This window comes from Zonotrichia albicollis, chromosome 2 (assembly GCF_047830755.1).
Source record: "Zonotrichia albicollis isolate bZonAlb1 chromosome 2, bZonAlb1.hap1, whole genome shotgun sequence".
Taxonomy (NCBI): domain Eukaryota; kingdom Metazoa; phylum Chordata; class Aves; order Passeriformes; family Passerellidae; genus Zonotrichia; species Zonotrichia albicollis.
Genome location: NC_133820.1, coordinates 77,538,460 through 77,557,342, shown reverse-complemented (window position 1 = coordinate 77,557,342; position 18,883 = coordinate 77,538,460). Strand labels below are relative to the sequence as shown.

At 37.1% G+C, this 18,883-nt stretch overlaps 1 protein-coding gene across 1 annotated transcript in view; it reads left to right on the top strand.

Moving 5' to 3' along the window:
• The window catches only part of KLHL1 (kelch like family member 1), a 197,316-nt gene that overhangs the window by 106,765 nt on the left and 71,668 nt on the right, over nt 1-18,883 (top strand). Inside the window, exon 5 of the mRNA XM_074535514.1 lies at nt 16,222-16,434. Coding sequence (XP_074391615.1) covers nt 16,222-16,434 — 213 coding nt within the window. The remainder of the gene's footprint in view (nt 1-16,221; nt 16,435-18,883) is intronic.

The window sequence follows — 18,883 nt, the reverse complement described above, 5'->3', positions numbered from 1 at the left end:
CTGCAGTTTCACAAAACCAAATTTTGCCAGTGGCGCTGGTAGTTCAGTATAGCCTAGTGCAAAATCTTAAATACGTCTAGATCTGTCAGATTTTTGTTGTTGTTGTAAGAGCAGTGTTTTGTGCTTAACAGTAATACAATTTTTAGAAGTAACATTAACTAAAGAAACATCCCTCCCTTCAAACCCTTTCAGCAGGGTTATATCTAGCCAGTGTAGCTGCTGTTTGCAGTAGGGTTAAACAAAATACAGTAAAGCCTGAGGATGCTGCTATCACAGCCAGGCAGGAAAGGAAACTGCTTTTCTTCAAAATACAAAGGTTAATGAGAATTAATCGTTTCACTTGTGTTTCATTAAAGACTTTCCTAAAGGTAGTGTAGTCTAATTCCCTTCTTCTGTATTCTACATTGAACTAGGTTTTTAAGACTTTAGTTAAAAATTAAAAGCTGTTTCTCAGACATATATCCTTTTCATTTTGTTAAACTGCCAGTATGTGTTGAGACGATGATACCTCATCTCCCCACATATGTAATTTATATAGAAGGCCTCTTAGTTGGCATGTAGTAATATTATAGTTTTCTATGGATAAATTCAAGTTGAGTCAAAGCTGTTTTATTACATCTCAGATGCCTTATGTTGTTTATTGGCTTTGCTGTTGTTTGCAGGGGTGGGGGAAGTTTGTTCTTTTTGTGCTTTCATCTAGGGTGCTTTGTAGTTTCTGGTTCCTAAAGGTTGATCAGTGTTCTTGCTTCACATGTAAAACACACCAGAATGTCTTGGATTTATCTTGGTCTATTCTTACATGAACAATTTTTCTCTAAGAGTTTATTTTAAAAAAGTTATTATACAAGTCTTTGGTTTGCTGAATGGAGAGCAACACACAGTCTACAGACCATCTGAATGACATACAGCTAAAGACAACATTATCAGTTTTTAATGTGTGAACTCTCTACTGAAATTATTGAAATATTCTCTGCTGAGAATATTTTGTGTCTGCTGCATCTGTATGAAGACCAAGCATATACTCAGTTTCATTAGCCAGAGGATTGAAAGAAATCATTGCTCCCCTCTACTCATGATGCCAAAATGGAATGCATTTTCCAGCTGGTGGCATTTCAATTGATGAGAAAATTGAACCAGCTATGAAGCTGAAACAGGAAGCACACAATATATGAAGAGAAGTTGAGAGGGCATTCACTAAGAAAGCTAAGAGAGATGGTATTTTCAGCACCCTATCAGGGGTTATGGTATAAAATCATTCTTTTCTTGAAGTTACTCAATGAGGAGACATTGGGCACCAGTCCTAAGTTGCAGTTTCCAAGAGAAAAACACATCTTCAAAGGGAGAGTAGCCATTTTCTCTGAGAGGCTGTGGAATCTCTGTGCTTGGAAATATTCCAAGCTGGACTCAACAAGGCTATGAGCATCCTGTTTCATCAGTCAGCCTGATGCATTTAAGTCTGAATTTCCTACATTCCATTTCTGTGCAATCAAGGGAAAATGTAATTTTCACATAACACTCAGATGTACTTATTTGTGGCAATTCATATAACACTCAGATGTACTTATTTGTGTACAATTTTCAGTAGAAATCTCATGAGATTAGAGCTATGATTTATATCAGATTCAAAAGCCTGTGGTGGAGTGTCTCATATAAGTGTATGTTTACACATGCACATACCCATATGCGCGTGCATTTATATATATATTTATATATTTGGGGCATTGCTGACCAAGTTCCAATTATGAAAAACACAGTTTAATCAGTAATACCCGTAATTATGGACATGCTACTCATGTAATTGAAATCAAGATAATTTAAAAGGCGTGGTAATTCTTGTAAATTATTACTAAATAGTAGCCTCTAGACAGGCGACATTATGAACTGAGCACATTCTGCAGAAAAATCTGTGGCCAGAGAAATAAAAGCTATATCTGTGGCTCAAAAAGCAAAAGCTATCAGCCTAAGAGTGTAACTGCAAAATTTTATTGTATCCTGTAATGGGCTTACTATGGAGTTAATAATTAGTGTTTCACACAGAAATTATGCTACATATTTAGAAAATACCAACTTGTACATGCTATCACTTCACATAAGGAAAAACTGTCAAAACTGTGGAAATCACTAGCTGTTATGAAATATCTCCTTCTACTTGGAATTGGACCTGTGACAAGATTGTATCCAAACCCAATCAATTTTCCATCAGTCTTGTGCTTTTCATGAGACTGAGCATACTGATCGTTTTGATTCTGAAGTCATGAGCCATGTACTGGCACACAGAGCAACTAAAAGTATTGCTAAACTTCTCTGCTACACTTCTGAGGATCCATATTTTAGAGTCATCCAAACTTTCCCTTAAACCAGTTTAATTCAGCTGTAAAACCTATACAAAGTTCAGAGTATGATGGTTGTTAACAGCTTGGCATAGGTTTAGACAAAATCTGAGCTAGAGTTGTGAAATTCCTAGGGGAAAAAATAAACTTCATGATTATTAGGATTTGATAACAATTTAAAATATATATTACCCTAAGAATTTATTCAGAAGTACTCCTGGTAGTTTAGGGTTAGGGTAGTTTAGCTATTTGCAGTGAACATTAGAAATGTATTGCTTTGGCTTCCTCATTAAAGTTATCACAATGTACATCCACAAAAAGGATTTTACGATCTGGTTTTTAAACACTTGTGTTTTTCTCATTGCAAATGTTATACATATCATCATAGATTCATGAATTTTGTAGAATAAATTCTTGAATTAAAATCCTCCTTTTTTTAACATTTTGGTAGCTAAATTGCATTTGAATAACATATGTTCTAAACATATGTTCTTGAGTCTTAACATTCTTTATCTGTTATATGCATCAGGACATGCTGAGATGTACTGCAACTGCTTTATGTATTGTATGCTTGGTAAAAACATCTTCCTTTTAAGAAGTGAAATCCAAAATATATTTTGGAATTCAATACCTCTTATTAAAGAGTTTTCTCAAGTACCTGCTGGAGCAAGTGTGTATGTGTGAAAATACAGATACTTTGATTCGTTTTCATTCAGAATGTTGCTGTACAATGAAGTAGAACTGCAGAATAGTATCTCCTGCTGTCTGGTTTTATTTTTAACTAAAATTGAGAAGAGGCAAGAACTTCCAGAGTTTATCAACACTTCCAAGTTTTCAGTAAAATTCAAAGTTAGCTGAAATAAGGTTGTATTTGTTTTGCAGTATCTTTCTTACTAAGAAAAAACTTTACTGGAGAGACTTTAATAGACACTTAAGACAGAAGTGACCTTGAAAGAGAGAATGGGATATTATTTCCCTCAAGTCAAGAATGGAGATTTCATCAATTCTGTTTGAGCCACAGGTTTAAAAGCAAAACAACAACAAAAAATGAATATGTGCCTTTTATGGGCATGTACTTAAATTGAAGAAATCATCCCAAAGACCTTCTAAGCATCTCATACAGGAAATCACTACCTGTGATTTCAAAATCTGTAATACATGGAGAAGATAGGATATTCACCATTTAATCTCCTTCTAATAATTTTCTAAATTACGTTTGGTCACTGGTCACAAATGTATCTCTTGTTCTAAGCCCATACAGCCCTTTTTATGTCCCATGAGCATTTAAACACTGTGCATCACCTAGAAACCTAAATTCTGTGCAAGACTTAATCAGCTATCAATAAGTTTATCTGAATAACTACAATTTTAAATATAATGGGTAGCTTCTAAAGCATAAGAGAATCAGAAGATCCATTACTACAAATTTAACAAATCCTCATGTCATTGCAAATTCTTCATTTTAAAAAATGTTTCCATTTCTGTTCTGCTGTCTAAGGTAGCATAATTTCAAATGTAAAAATCATGTAATAGTTTCTGTTTATTTACAGAAAAAAACTTGTGTATATATTTGTGTTGGGTCCTGCACTTGGTTCAAAACAATCTCATTCAGCACTACTGTCTTGAGGAAGAGTGGCTGAAAAGCTGCTCAGCGGAGGAGAACCTGGGCCTGCTGGTCAACAGCCAGCTGAACATGATCCAGTCTGTGCCCAGGTGGCTGAGAAAGCCAGTGGCATCCTGGCTTGCATCAGCAACAGTGTGGCCAGCAGCACCAGGGCAGGGATTGCCCCTGTACTTGCTGAGGCCCCACTTTAAATGCCATGCTCAGTTTTGGGCCCCCCACTACAAGAAGGACGCTGAGGACCTGAGGCATGTCCAGGGAAGGAGCTGGGAAAGGGTCTGGAGCACAAATGTTATGAGTAGTGTCTGAGAGATCTGGGGTTCCTGGAATGAAGGAGGCTCAGGGATACCTTAGCACACTCTGCAACTCACCTGAAAAAAGGTTGCTGTGAGGAGGGCATCCATCTCTTTCCAAAGTAACAAGTGGCAGGACAAGAGAAAGTGGCCTCCAGTTGCACGAGGAGAGGTTTACATCAAATATTAGGAAAACATTCTTCACTGTAAGAGTGCTCAAACATTGAAATAAGCTACCCAGGTAAGTGATGGAATCATCAACCCTGGAAGTGTGAAGAAGGTGCATGGATATGGCTCTTGGGCATTTGTTTTAGTGGTGCTGGGTTGGATTCAATAATTTTACAGAACTTTTCAAACCTTAATGATTCTTTATTTCTATGAATTTGAACACAGGCTAATGAAAAAATCTCCTAAAAAATCAACAGCAAGCCACAGCTATAAAGTTCTCTTTGTCTCCTTCCCTTTACAAATAAAGAACTTACACTAAGAAATTAATGTGCATTACATTTAGTTGACGGCATGAGATTATTTGATGTTAACTTACACTCCTGGAAAGAGTGAAACATAATCTGTTCCCTCCAAATTTGTAATTTTCAAAGCAGCAATAAAACAAGAATAACTGTCCGTATAATCAATATTATGTGCAGGGTGACAAATGTTTTACAATTTAATTTCAGTCTGAAATTTATCTTTTAAGATTTACACAGTAGATTAATATATTTTCAGCATTCATTTAATAGTTTTTTTGAAGTGTTTTATTAAACAACCTAATGTGACAAGTTTTCAGCAGCCTTTTATCTTGACAATCACTTAAATCCAGTGCTTTTTTTACATTATATACCATTATTTTGTTGGAATGAGTGTGGAAATTCCATTGTTAATGGTCAGACATCTTCGTGTGAATCATTCTATTTTGTGAAATATTGTGGAGTACAAAAATTTCAGTCATCTAAAAGAGGGCCTATCTTAATTGAATTTGTATCATGATACTGATTCTTGAGCGTTATCCTGGATTTAATAATGTGCTTGAAGATTGTAAGTGCTGTCAGAAAATGATTACCATATGAGTTTCTTAAAAATTGCTTAAAGTGTGAAAATCTTTGGAGATCCCCTTTCAGCTGAAAGTCCTGTTTCAGTCCCCTTTCCGTGGTTCTTTCCCAGAATCATGTTTGTGTCCTGATGTTTGTTTAATTTGAAATATATTCTATTTTTCCATACTAAAATTCTCAGGAATGCTTCAGTTTATGCTGGATGCTAGTTGAAAGATGAATCTGAGTTCAGCATCAGAAAAGAAAGCATATCAGGGAATGATTCAGACACATAACTCAGGCCTTTCCTTAACTTTATCTTTTCCGTGCAGTGGGTTGTTTTTTTTTTTTTTTTTTTTTTGTTTCCTAGAATGCTCTTGGCTGGTATATACATTTTCAATACAGTGATTTACTATAAATTATTAAGAAATGTTAACATTTTCCTGTGTCTCTGATATGATATTTTAAATATTTGGTTTCAGTTAAAATGACTACCGTATAGGAAATACTAACATAAACTACCATTTGTAATTATTTCACTCCTCAAACAAAACTTTAACTGAAACATTCTCCAGAAACCATTTACATGACATGACACAAAATACATAAGCTTTGAGATGCATAGTGAAGGTAAAAGAAACAGTATGGTTGCAAACCTTTGTGGTGTGGAGAGTCACAGAGAAAAGCATTTTTTTCTCTTTGATCTTGCAATTACCCATGAATGCATTTTGATTGTAATGGCTACCTGTTTTTAATTCAAGTCCTAAGAACAGGAATACAAAAAATCACTCCAGTGCTGACTGATCCAATTTCCTTTTGAAATACTATCTTAATTACTGTATTTATTATTCTTTTATTAAAGTTGAGGCTTTTTTATGGACATGATCTTGCATATCCCTTCAGCCCTTGCTTTGTGCTGTATTCCATCACATTTCAAGGCTAAGTAGGGCCAGAATAGGTCAATGGATGATTATGAGATTACAAGTGTATTTTTAGGTGCTACCACAAAGAATAGTGCTAATGATTAAGTATCCTGTTTTCACTCCTGAGCATTACAACAGTTACAGACTGTGAATGAAATGTAAAAGCAAGGCCATAACCACTCAGCCCCTTTGAGTTATTAAAGACCCAAGAGATTATTTTGTGGCTTTTAAGTTTTGGTGCTAATGGGCTCATCAATCAGACTGAGAAATTAATAATAAGAACCAGTATGTATGAGTAGAAGACAGACAAGTTCAAATGGGGTATTAGACATACATTTTAATGTTCAGAATGATTGCTTCTGAAAGCTACTGTGAAAGTGGCAAATTATCCATCTCCACATGTGTTTGAGTTGATGCTTTTATAGGAAGAAATTTTCAGTGAATCAGATATTATTAGGCTCAACAGAAGGGTAACTGGGTTGAAACAAAAACTGAAAGGGGTTCCAAGGCAGCTTCCTGCTTTGAGAAACTGTTTTAACACAAAGCTGAAAGGAATTGCTGACACTCTAGAGAGTTGTGCAGCCCTTCAGAAGCACCTGGACAGGCTGGAGAGAGGAACTGTCTGAAATCCATCAAGGGCAAAACAGGGTCCTGCACCTGTATAGTAATAACTCTGTGCACCAGTACAGGCTGGGGACTGACCTGCTGCAAAGCAACTCTCAGGACATGAAGAGGACCTGGGGGTCCTGATGGACAACAAGCTGTCCATGAGCTGGCAGTGAGCTCTTGTGGCCAAGAGGGCCAACAGAATCCTGGGATGCATTAGGAAGAGCATTGTGAGCAGGTCAAGGGAAGTGATGCTTCTCCTCTACTCAGCCCTGGTGAAGCCACACCTGGAGTGCTGTTTCCAGTCTGGGCTTCTCATTACAAGAGAGACATGCAGCTCCAGGAGCAAGTCCAGCAGAGGGCTCTGAAGATGATGAACATCTCTGTTATAGGGAAAGGTTGAGGAGTTGGGCCTACTCAGCTTTGGGGAAGAGACAGCTGAAAGAGGACCTCATCCATGTATATAAATATGATAAGGGAGAGTCAATGATATGGTGTCAAACAATAGGACAAGAGGTAATGGACAGAAATTGATTAGCAAAATGTTCCCTAAATATGAGAAAGAACTTCCTTACTGTGCAGGTCACCATGCATTTGAGGAGGTTGTCCAGAGAGCTTGTGGAGTCTCCCTCATTGGAGATATTTAAGAAACATATGGACAAAATCCTGTGAAATATGCTCTAGGATAACCCTGCTTGACCAGAGAAGTTGGACTGGGGGACCTTTCCAACCTTTCCTTTTGTAAACTGTATCCTATGTTATTACACTGGTTTTAACAGTCATGTTCCCATCCTACCCTCTGGAAATCTGTTCCAGAGCTGAATGCTTTAGCAGCAAGAAATACTTTTTTTTTTCTGATTTCTGTTTTCTTTTAATCAGATTTAATTTATGTGAGTTTTCTGTTAGACTTGTTACCCTCCATATTCCTTGTTTTCCTCTTCTGTGTCTGTAATCAGTATAAACAAGACAGGAGCTCTATTAGGACATAAATATGCTCACCTTTTACATAAATCAACATTACCATAAATCAACATGTTATCAACATTATTCTCGTACTGAGTGCAAAAAGCAGCACTGCATCAGCTAAGAAAATGAGCTCCATCACAGCCAAAAGCAGTACAGTAGGAAAGAACAAAATATTGTGCTAGGAAAGTAAGAAACTGAGATTGTCATGGTGACTACTTTCCTGAAGAGTTATAATTTAAACCCAGAAAATTGTCATTCTGTTATCTACATGAGAAGGGTTGCATTCCTGCTGTGGAAACAGCACAATTTAAACAGCTCGTATTTTCCATACTTGGGAAGTGCTAGGGGTAAATCTTAGACAAGTAACAGCAAAACTAGACAATCACCAGAGTCAGTACCAGTATGTACCCAGGCTATACAATACTGCATCATTGTGACTATTTGCACTGTGATTCTGTATTTTTGCTACTTGCAGCCTTTTAAATCCAAAGTGTCTCTGGATGATTCACAGTACTGATCTCTTCTGCTATTTACTTGAAATTGTGCTGTGAACCTTTCTGATGACAAATAAATCAATCTGGGCCAATTCAAGTCAGAGAATAGAATCATAGAATATGTTAAGTCGAAAGGGGATCTCAGGGATCATTTAGTACAACTGCACAGGACAGTTCCCAGGAGTCACACCATGTACCTAAGAGCTTCTTGAACTCTGTCAGGTTTAGTGTTTTCACCGCTACCCTGGGGAGTCTGTTCCACTGCCTAAACACCATCTCGGTAGAGAATCTTTTCGTACTCTCCAACCTAAACCTCCCCAGTGCAATTTCTGGCTGTTCCTTCAGGTCCTGTCACTGCCACCACATCAGTGCCAGCCCCTCCTCTTCCGTTCATAGGGAAGTTGTAACTGCAATGATGTCTCCTCTCAGTCTTCTCCAGGCTGAACAGGCCAAGTGACCTCAGCCAGTCCTCATACAGCCTTTCCCTCAATCACCATCCTTATTATCCTCCTCTGGATGCTCTCTAACAGCTTAGTATCTTATATTGTGATGCCCAAAACTGTCATCAGCACTTGAGGTGAGGCCACCCCAGTGCAGAGCAGAGTGGGACAATCCCCTCCCTTGCCCAGCTGTGATGCTGTGCCTGATGCACCCAGGGTTTGCCCTCCTGGCTGTCAGGGCACTGCTGACATTCAAATTGCCATTGACCAGGACCCCCAGATCCTTTCCATGTCACTGCTCTCCAGCTTCTAATTCCCCTGTCTGTCTGTCTGTCTGTACATCCAGAGTTACCCCATCCCAGGAACAGGCACTTCCTCTTGTTAAACTTCATGCAATTGGTGACTGTCCAGTCCTCTCACTTGTCAAGGTCTCTCTGCAGGGCTTCTCTGCCTTTGAGGGAGTCAACAGCTCCTCCCAGTTTTGTATCTTCTGTGACCTTGCTTAATGTCCCTCTCAGTCCAGTGTCCAAGTAATTTCTGAAGAAGTGGAAGAGCACATGGCCTAAGATGGAGCCATGTGGACCCCCTACTAGAAACAGGTCATCAGTCTGGTGTAAAAGATGACATCTTTTCAAGTAAGCTCCCCTAGGACCTGCTCCATAAAGTTCTCATCCAGGCATTTTAGGAACCTTCCTGCCTGGGTTATACCAGCTGTGTGATGAACCCAGTTAGTTGTGGCAAGTTGAAATCTAGGATAGTTGATTTGGAAATGTCCCTTTAAGTTTTCAAAGGAGAATCCATCAGCATCATCATCCTGGCTAGGAGGTCTGTAATAGACTCCTATGGTGACATCTGAAGTACCTGGTTTCCCCTTGATTCTCCCCTTGAGGCTTTCAGCTGTGCTATTGCCAGCTGTGAGCTCCATACATTCTAACCCTTCTGTTGCACACAGTGTCACGACTCTGTCTCTTCTGCTCTGCCTTTCACTCCTGCAGAGCCTGGAACCATCCAACAGAGCACTCTAGTCACAGCACTCATCCCAACAGGTTTCACTTGATGTCAAATCCCTGGGACTGGGCCAAAAGTGTCAGTAGACTCATGAGATGTCAATAAACGAAGTGTTGATCATCCTATCACCTGGGGGGTGCAACCCCCAGATTTTTCTACTTGCACCAACCTCAGAGCAGTGCATTGACCTGATGGATCTGCCTCTTGCCCTCAGTATTTTTTAGTTATTTTAGTTCCCCAAGCTGTGCTCCCTCATTCTAGTAACTTTATTTTGGAAAGGTGAACAAGCAATAATAAAGACCCCCCAAAAAAGGGGAAGGAAGGAAGTGGCGGAAGGAAGTGGCGGAAGTGGCGGAAGGAAGTGGCGGAAGTGGCAGAAGGAAGTGGTGGAAGGAAGTGGCGGAAGGAAGGAAGGAAGGGAGGGAGGGAGGGAGGGAGGGAGGGAAAAGATGGATGAAGTAATTAATAATGAATTGGTTTACAGGCTGCTAGAGTTTTGGTTTTCCTAGATACCATGGTAAGAAGAAAATGTCATGCATACATAAAGACCTAATCCCAAGAAGTTCCAGGGTTTGTAGGATGCAGGACCTTCCAGGATGGTGTTGGAAGATTTTTTAAGTCAGGGGGAGCAAGATGTCCTCATCCATCTAGCAAATTGTGCCTGTTTTGTGAACAGGTTTAGGCTTCTTGAATCTTCTTAGATTTGAAAAAGAATATATGCACGGTGTGAGACAATATCCTTCACCTATACAGGAAAAATATGTTAATCATTCTGACATAGCTTGAAAGTTTCAGACAGTTTATCATAATAAACCAGCATATCAGCTAATGTCTATGAGCAACTGATTGTGAGCTATCCTTAGAGTGTGAAATCCCAAAATGCCATATCATATTCACAATGAATTAGACTGTAATATGGCTAATTCTGCAGCCTCATACCCTAAACTCTACTATTATTAATTTTTTTTTAATTAAATCAAAAGATGCAAGTAAAAAATAAATTTTTTAGATTGTGAAAGTCTAACTTAGTTATCTAGAAGTCTCATACTAAGATTTCAGTATGCTGTATGAGATTGCACCCATAGTCACAGTCTTTCTATCCTTAACTTGCTGTCTCCTCTCCCCAAACACAGCACTTGGTTATCTCTCTTCCCACTGGCAAAGTTGAAGGAGGAGGTTACACAGGTACATAAAATCTCTTTCCACTGTCCTTTGAACAAATTCATCCTTCACACCCCTTTTGTAGTGATGTTACCAGGCTGGCATCTGGTGCTGGAAGAAACATAGCTCTTTGGATTACATAGGTCAGATGGAACTCACTCTCAGATGAAGTCCGAGATTTGGTTAGAGATTCAGGATCCCAGATTCAGGTTTCCAGATGGAATCTGGGATTTGGCTAGAGAGCCAGACCATAAGCATATTAATAAGTACTGGTCCTTTGTCTAATGGGAGTTCATAATGGACTGAAAAGTCCATTCTCCTTAGGGAAGAAGTTACACAGTATTGTAAAGCAGGTGTAGTCTTATATGAAACACACCTGATACAGAAAATGCAGCATAAGAACAAGAGATGTGAATTCAGTGTAGCACAGCAGCAATAATTTCAGACTGAAATAATTTGGGAATTGACCAAAATCAAAATTTTCTTTCACATCTTATCACTTCAGAAAGTATGCTGCCAGTATGATTTAATATGAAAATCAGATGCACTATTTATTCATTTATTTAAATATTCTCATGAAAACTTAAGTTCTAAACTAAAAGTAGTATGAACATAAAATATTATACACATTAGGTGTGTAATAAATGAAAGCCTAGTATATGGATATCTATTTTTTGGCATAAGTTTATGTGATTTTTATTTTTTAATTGTTAAAGTCACAGCATCCAAATCACAACAATATAAAACATTTTAAATAAGACCCCTACACCCAAAACCAAAACACCACTAAACATTTTACCTCTTTGGTAACTCTGATGTAACAGGTTCTGAATAGCACTCTCAGAATATGACATTCTTTGTCAACAAATGAAATGATTTAATATTTTTCAGGTTCTTAATTATAACTGATACATGCTGATTACTGAAATCAATGACATAACCATCAATGAAAACTAGTTTTTGCAAGATAATTTGATTCCATGTGGAATAATAATCATTACAAGTTAAGAATAAAAAAAAAATCTAATTTAATTGTGTTAGTGTCATCATTATAAAGACATATGGCATTAAATTCCTTTTGGCAATAGTTTAATTTTATTAGCGCCTTAATGTTCCTATGATGCACAATCTACTAGATACTTGGGCAATTGCCTATCTACCATTAAACATAGATATGTTTTGTTTATATGGCTCTGCTGTTCTAATATTTTATGCTTATTTAAGGCTAACCTTGTGTACTGCTAAAAAGGTTTAAAAGTGAAGCGGCTATACCATTCAAATGCTATAACCCCACAGCAATGGTTACTGCATGGTCATTTTTAGAAGTGGAAGAGCAATCAAGTGACACAGCTTTTTCCAGGTGGGTTCAGAGACTGTCATACTTTCTACTCTAAGTTACATTTTCTGAATTAAAAATAGCAATCTACTACTCCACTTAATTAAAACATTGAAAGGCTATGTGAATGATGCATGCAGAGCAGATCCAGTGCATCTTATAAGACTTATGAGATGGTGAAGACCGATCCACAAAGCCTCTTAAAGTATTAGAGTCAAAAATTATAGGTCCTGGACGCTCATCCAACTCTGCCACATAATCTTTGGCATGCTTAAAGGTTCAGTACCCTGGTTCCCATAATAAAGGTTTATCTTCCCATGAGGCCCTAGGCATTCCTGAAAGCACTTCACTAGAGCAGGATGAGAGGAAATGGCCTCCACTTTGCCAAGGGAAAATGCCGTTAGATATTAGGAAAAATTTCTTCCCTGAAGGGGTGATCATAGTGTGGAATCACCATCCCTGGAAGTATTCAAAAAACATCTAGATACGGTACCTGGGACATGGTTTAGTGGCGAAGATGGCAGTGTTAGATTAAAGATTGAACTAGATGACCTTAAGTCTTTTCCAGCTGTAATGAATCTGTGATTGCATAACTGTGTACCTCAATTCCTACCTTGCATCTTAATATCAGGGGAATTTAAAATTTATTTAATGTATTCTGAAAAGATATCACATATATCTGTTGAATCCTCTTCCCTTAAGTGCAAAAAAGAAGACTAGTCATATTAAAAAAAAATAAAAAGGATATTTTCCCACAATGAGCATATGAGAAATTTTTGTGGTAGAACAGCTAGCCATTGAAATATGCTTTGCTGCTCCAGATGAAACGAATCTCAAGAAGTTAAAATATTATCTAGGAAGATTTAAAATTCATTAGTCAGTTCAGGAAATGCTAATAAGTTGAAGGAAAGAGTTTTTACGTCAGAAGATCAAAAACCTGGATTCTATATATAAATCAGAATTATATATATTACATTTATATTATATATAAGAATACATATGGTATATTTATAATATATATGGCATATTATAGATATAAAACATAATCTATATTTTTATTTTCTGAAATACTCATGCCCACGTAACATGAAAATCATGTAAGTCCAGATGTTTAGAAAAAGAGATTTGAGCTTATATGTTTTGTCTGAAAACTCTGTTTGATTCTGCAATCAGTACAGAGGCTGGGATAAATTCTCTTTAAGCATGTATGCAGATAAAATACAATTTAAGATGACCAAAAGAAACCCTTATCAAATCTAAAATTATTGTTCTGAATTTAAAACTCCCGCTTGGAATGTTACTCTTAATAAATTAAGTTCTGTGGGTTCATGAAATGTTCCACCATCACAATTCTACTTTATAGTATTAGGTCTTTGGATTAATATACTGTTGCAAAGTTTGATGTTGGTTCCTATTAAGAGGTAGAGTTATTTCTTTTTTTTTTGTAATGGGATTTAATGTCAGTTGAACCAGACTTAATTAAACTTTGTCTTATAAATCATTTTATTGAGAAGTGCAATGAAATCTTGTGAGTTTTATGACTTTTTACTTAAAATGAATTAAGCCAGCTTGTGGTTAAGTGCCTCCCTGCAAACTAGTTCCCTTATATTTCCAAGTTATTCTAAAATGTTCTAGACGCACACAGTTTAAACTTTATCAGGAGGTAATGGTTTAAAACCTCATTTCAGAAAAATCTACATTTTTAGGGACCTATTGACATTTAATGTAGTAATTTTAAAAATAATTGAGTCATGTTTTGATCCAATTATCAATTATGTTAAGATAGCCTAACAACATGGTCAATATACATCATGACCACATATATATCTTTCATTTTCTGTTGTGTCAGCATCCTATATATGTTGAGTTAAAAAGCAACACATTGAGTTAAGTTGTACGTATCAAACCATTCAGTTATAATAATAAACATAATTTTCAACTTTGTCAAATTTATTCTATCTGTGCTTATGCATTTTATCTGTAATTACATTACAAATTTCAAGAAACTTCTATCTCATTATTTTGTTGTGTCTATGTCTGCAATATTCATTTCTGCTGCCATATATAAAATAATATGCAGTTAATTTTAAATAAATATGTTTAAACAATACATTTCAAAAAGTATTAATTTGGAGAATTAAAAAAAGAGTTTCCTTCTATTGAATAAGTCAGGAAAGGACAGCATATGACATACTAGATTTGGAGTATACTTCTGTTTTTGTAAGTTTTGCACATTATTTTCTTGTATTTGTTATAATGTCTTCTATTTCAGTTTTGATGACCAGTCAGTCTTTCCCCTCGCTGAGACGCAATCAAGCAATTGTAGGCAACATTGGTTGGATTTTGATATGCTAAAAACTGAATTTAGAGGGTATAACAGTGGAATAATCCATTTCCCTCAGTTTTGATGTTCTTACATTTAAGTCCTCCTTGACTGATGTTTTTTCATTCTTTCCCACTTCTCATCTTAAAAATTCTATCCAAAACAGCATAACAAAATTAATTATTATTTTTCATAAATTAGATGCTGCAACTTACTGTTCCCAATACTGCTTTTTGCTTTTTCAGTTTACATAAAAATTTAGTTAGTTTGTTTTTGTTTTTTTTTTACCTCCAGTCTTCAATTACTTCTCTTTCTTTCTGTCTATAAATTGAGAATATGAAAACACACTTACAATTTCTCCATGGAGATAAAACACCGTAAAAGAAGTATTTGGAGAAAAAATATCTGTAGAATTATGATTCTACTGTGTCCTGTTGATGTAGAGTAGGTAGTTCAAGGAGGGTTTAATTCAGTCGTTAGGATTCAGCCAACTAAATGCAATGCTTTTTTGGGGGGTTTGTTTGTTGTTTTTTGTTTGTTTTTAGTTTTTTAATGTAGTTTATAGGGGTTTTATTTAAAGGTTTTTAGTTATTCCTATTTTTATTTGTCCTGATTCTGTCCAATTTTTTTTGAAGTAGCCAGGAGTGAGGCATAACTAGGACACAGAGGTTAGTCTGTAAAACCGGATGTCATTGATGGAAGGGGGAGAAAGGTCTCTTCCAGGGATTCTTTCTGGTTGAGTAAATGCGACAGAGGGATCCATCTGGTGTTGTCTCTTGGGGATGGGGGAGTGGGTGTGAGGGCTGTGCTTCTGTGGGAATCGTTTCCTTTCTTGTATCTGTCATTAGTAAGGTTCCTGTTACTCCTTGTTTCCTTACCCCATTGCTCTTTCCTGCAAATTGTTCCTATCTCAACCAGTGAGCTTTGCCTTTTGTGCCTCCAATTTTCCTCTCCAGCCCACTGCAGTGTGGAAGGGTGAGGGGAAAAGCAGGAGAGCAAGAGAGTGTCAGTGGTTTGGAGAGTCTCAGTGGGGGCACTGAACTGGGGAGTACAGTTCCTAAACTGCAACAGTACAATAGTTCTCAATACTGTGACATCTTAATTGCTACAAACTATTTATTTGCATGATAACTAGATATTAAAAATCTGTTCTGAACAATGTCAAAAAATAATCTTTAATTCATTATGTTGATGGTCCCCTCAGCCTCGTCATATGTGTAGACAGAAATCTAGATATTCATAATACAACTATATGACTGACAAGTTATTTAAGAAATAGTGAAAGAAAGACAGTGAAAATATCCTGGAAAATGTAGTATGAGTATGTAAAGACACAATATATATTGCATACTCATAGTATGAGTATGTAAAGACTTACAATATAAACTCAATTACAGCTGAGTTTATAAAAATTTCAAACAATAGCCTTTACTAATTCTGACAATTTTAATTATGATATTACCATATAATCCTCATCTTGTTTTTGAAATATATTTATATATGAATTGCAACTATAGCTGTTGAACTCTAATAATTTATGTTTTGTTTTTCTCATGAGCTGCAAGGATATGGTAAAGCATTACCCATATCTGGGTATGGCAGATATTGACTAATCCTTTGGTTTATTAGCTTTAACATGGTTTTTAATTTTCTGGCAGTATTACTGAATCTGAAATATTTTTCTTTTCTCAGGAGAATATAATGGAAGTTATAAGAAATCAAGAATTTTTACTTCTACCTGCTGAAGAACTCCATAAACTTCTTGCCAGTGATGATGTGAATGTTCCTGATGAAGAGACCATTTTCCATGCCTTAATGATGTGGGTGAAATATGATATGCAGAGGCGATGCAATGACCTAAGTATGCTGCTTGCTTATATCAGATTACCACTCCTTCCACCTCAGGTATTTTTAAAATTATGTAACCATTACCATAATAACAACAAAAACATCATTGTTATTGTGTGCTTGTGAAAACTCTCTCAGTTTATAATCTTCAATTTCTGAACACACTGTGTGTTTAAAAACAAAGCTGTTCAGAATCAGAAAAAATTAGTGGCAACCTTTTACACAGGGTGATCTCAATAAACTTGAGGATTGGACCAATACATTCACAAGAAGGACAGAGTTGTGAAACTGAGGAGGAGTAACTGCAGATTTTCAAACATGCTGAGAAAAAACAGGTAGAATAATAAATATTCTCAGAAAAACCAACAAAACAGAACAAACAAATCAACAATAAAAAACTCCAAACACTTGGGATTTGTACAGATACCAGGCTGAGGATAAGTCAACAGTACGAATTAAGAAAACTCTGTATTGTTTTACAACACAAAAAATTCTGTCACCAGGCAATATGAAGTTATTATTCCCATAATACCTGGTGCTGCTGAGGCTGCACCTACACAATCGTTTCCAATTTTGTACCCCATGATTTGAAAGGCATAGGAAAAAATTGGAGAATATTCAGGGGTGGGCTACCAAGATGGTATGTCTAGAAAGAAGAAGCAGAAGTGGGCTTGTTCAAACTAGTGAAAAGGAGGCTAAGCAACGAGCTAATAGCAGCTTAAGACCTGAAGGTAAGATCATGGAACCACATTCCTGAGCACATCACAAAGTGTAAGAGACAAACTAACTTGTAGCATGGACAGTTCAGGTCGGACATTGGCTTGGGGAGGAATCACTTGGAATGCAGTGAACAAATGAAGCAGTTTTTTAAAGGCCAAGTGACCTTCTTCATTGAAGGTTTTCCTGAATTAGCTAGGCCAGATCACTAAATCCAGTGTTGGCAGAAGCCCTGATTTGAGTGAGTGAGCAGCCTGCAGCCTAGTTACCTAGTTGACCATTGGCAGTCATTTGGATCTCCATGCTTCAGTTCCTTTTTTTTTTTTCCTTTTCCCAGAGAACTAAGTAGCAATTCTTTTCCATAATTCCATACACTCAGTTCTCCTTTCAGTTAGTGTACTGGGCCTGGCTGGAGTGGAGTGAACTTTCTTCATGACAGCTGATAATGTGCTGTATTTTGCACTTATTGATGAAAAAGAAGGTGAGAGTAACCCATCCTGTTAATAGATTCCTTGGGGAGTGAAACAACTCTGAATAACTGTTGTTTTTAAACACACACATGTAGGCTTTATTGTAGAACAATTTGATTGCACAGAAAAACAGGTATATAACTAGTTGCAATATAAAAGCATAAAAATATCACTCAAGAAAATGTTTAAGAAAGAGAAGGAAGGCATAATATTAGAAAGACCTTACCACCCACAGGCCTCAAGGCAAGACTTGTTTGAGGCAATTGTTGCTGTCTGTTGAAGTGATGGTCACCATCTTGGTCAAAGTGACAACTTCAGGTTTGATCACCAGGTGATGGAGGAAATCCCAATGAAATCCGCAGCACAGGAAAGTTATTTGGTTCATATTCAGTTCAGGTAGGAAAGCCCAGGTACCTCTCTTGGAGTGGGGAATTTCAACTGGATGAGGTAATGTGGATCATGGGACACTTCTGGAGTTTTTGACACCTTCTAAGATACAGATGCCTATTACATCAATGAATTTGAGTCCCTTAAGACCCATTATGGCCCATCAGCAGAGATTGATACCTTCAGGCTACCTGTGAATACTCCAGTACTTCCCCAAAGGGGAGTTATCACAGCTGAGTCACTTGAGTAAGGACAAAGAGACAGCAGTGCGCCTCCCAGGATTTGCCTCTGTCCTTACCTGGTTCACCACAGGCTGTAGCCTGAGGTGTCAGGTGTGCTCTCCCACTGCACCTGGGAGGTTACTTTGCACATCAGCAGCTTGTCCCTGATTGATTGAGCCACTGACATTCCCATCTCTCTTCCAGTGTCACTTCTGGGGTGCCCCCTTTATCTCATCTCAAGTTCCCCTCACAGTCCAAATTCCAGTTAGTAGGCATATTTAGGGAGATGTGGGTTTTGACGGCCACAGATGAACAACTGGATCTTTGCAGTTTTCTACAGTGGGCAAAAGTCCTCCAATGATTTTAGCAATGTTTAAGCCATCAACCATTTCAGTCTCTTACACAGTGCTGGTAACACGTTTTGGCTATTGCTGAGCTGCATTTATGTAGCAAGGAGGTAGGTGACTAGGGAGCTGGCTACATGAAAAGAAAAAGTTTAAAAACTCTTTATGAAGAAATTTAGAAATAAATATTTTACAGTAAAATATCGGCAATTCTCTTGAACTTTCTGTTCAATTTAATCTAGAAATTGAGTCTTATACACTGGTGCTGCTCTGTAATTGAGAACTGCATCATAAATATATCAACTGTAATGCTAAAAGAGTAAGGTATTTTTCAAAATTAGAATTAAGACATAACAGAATTTCAACA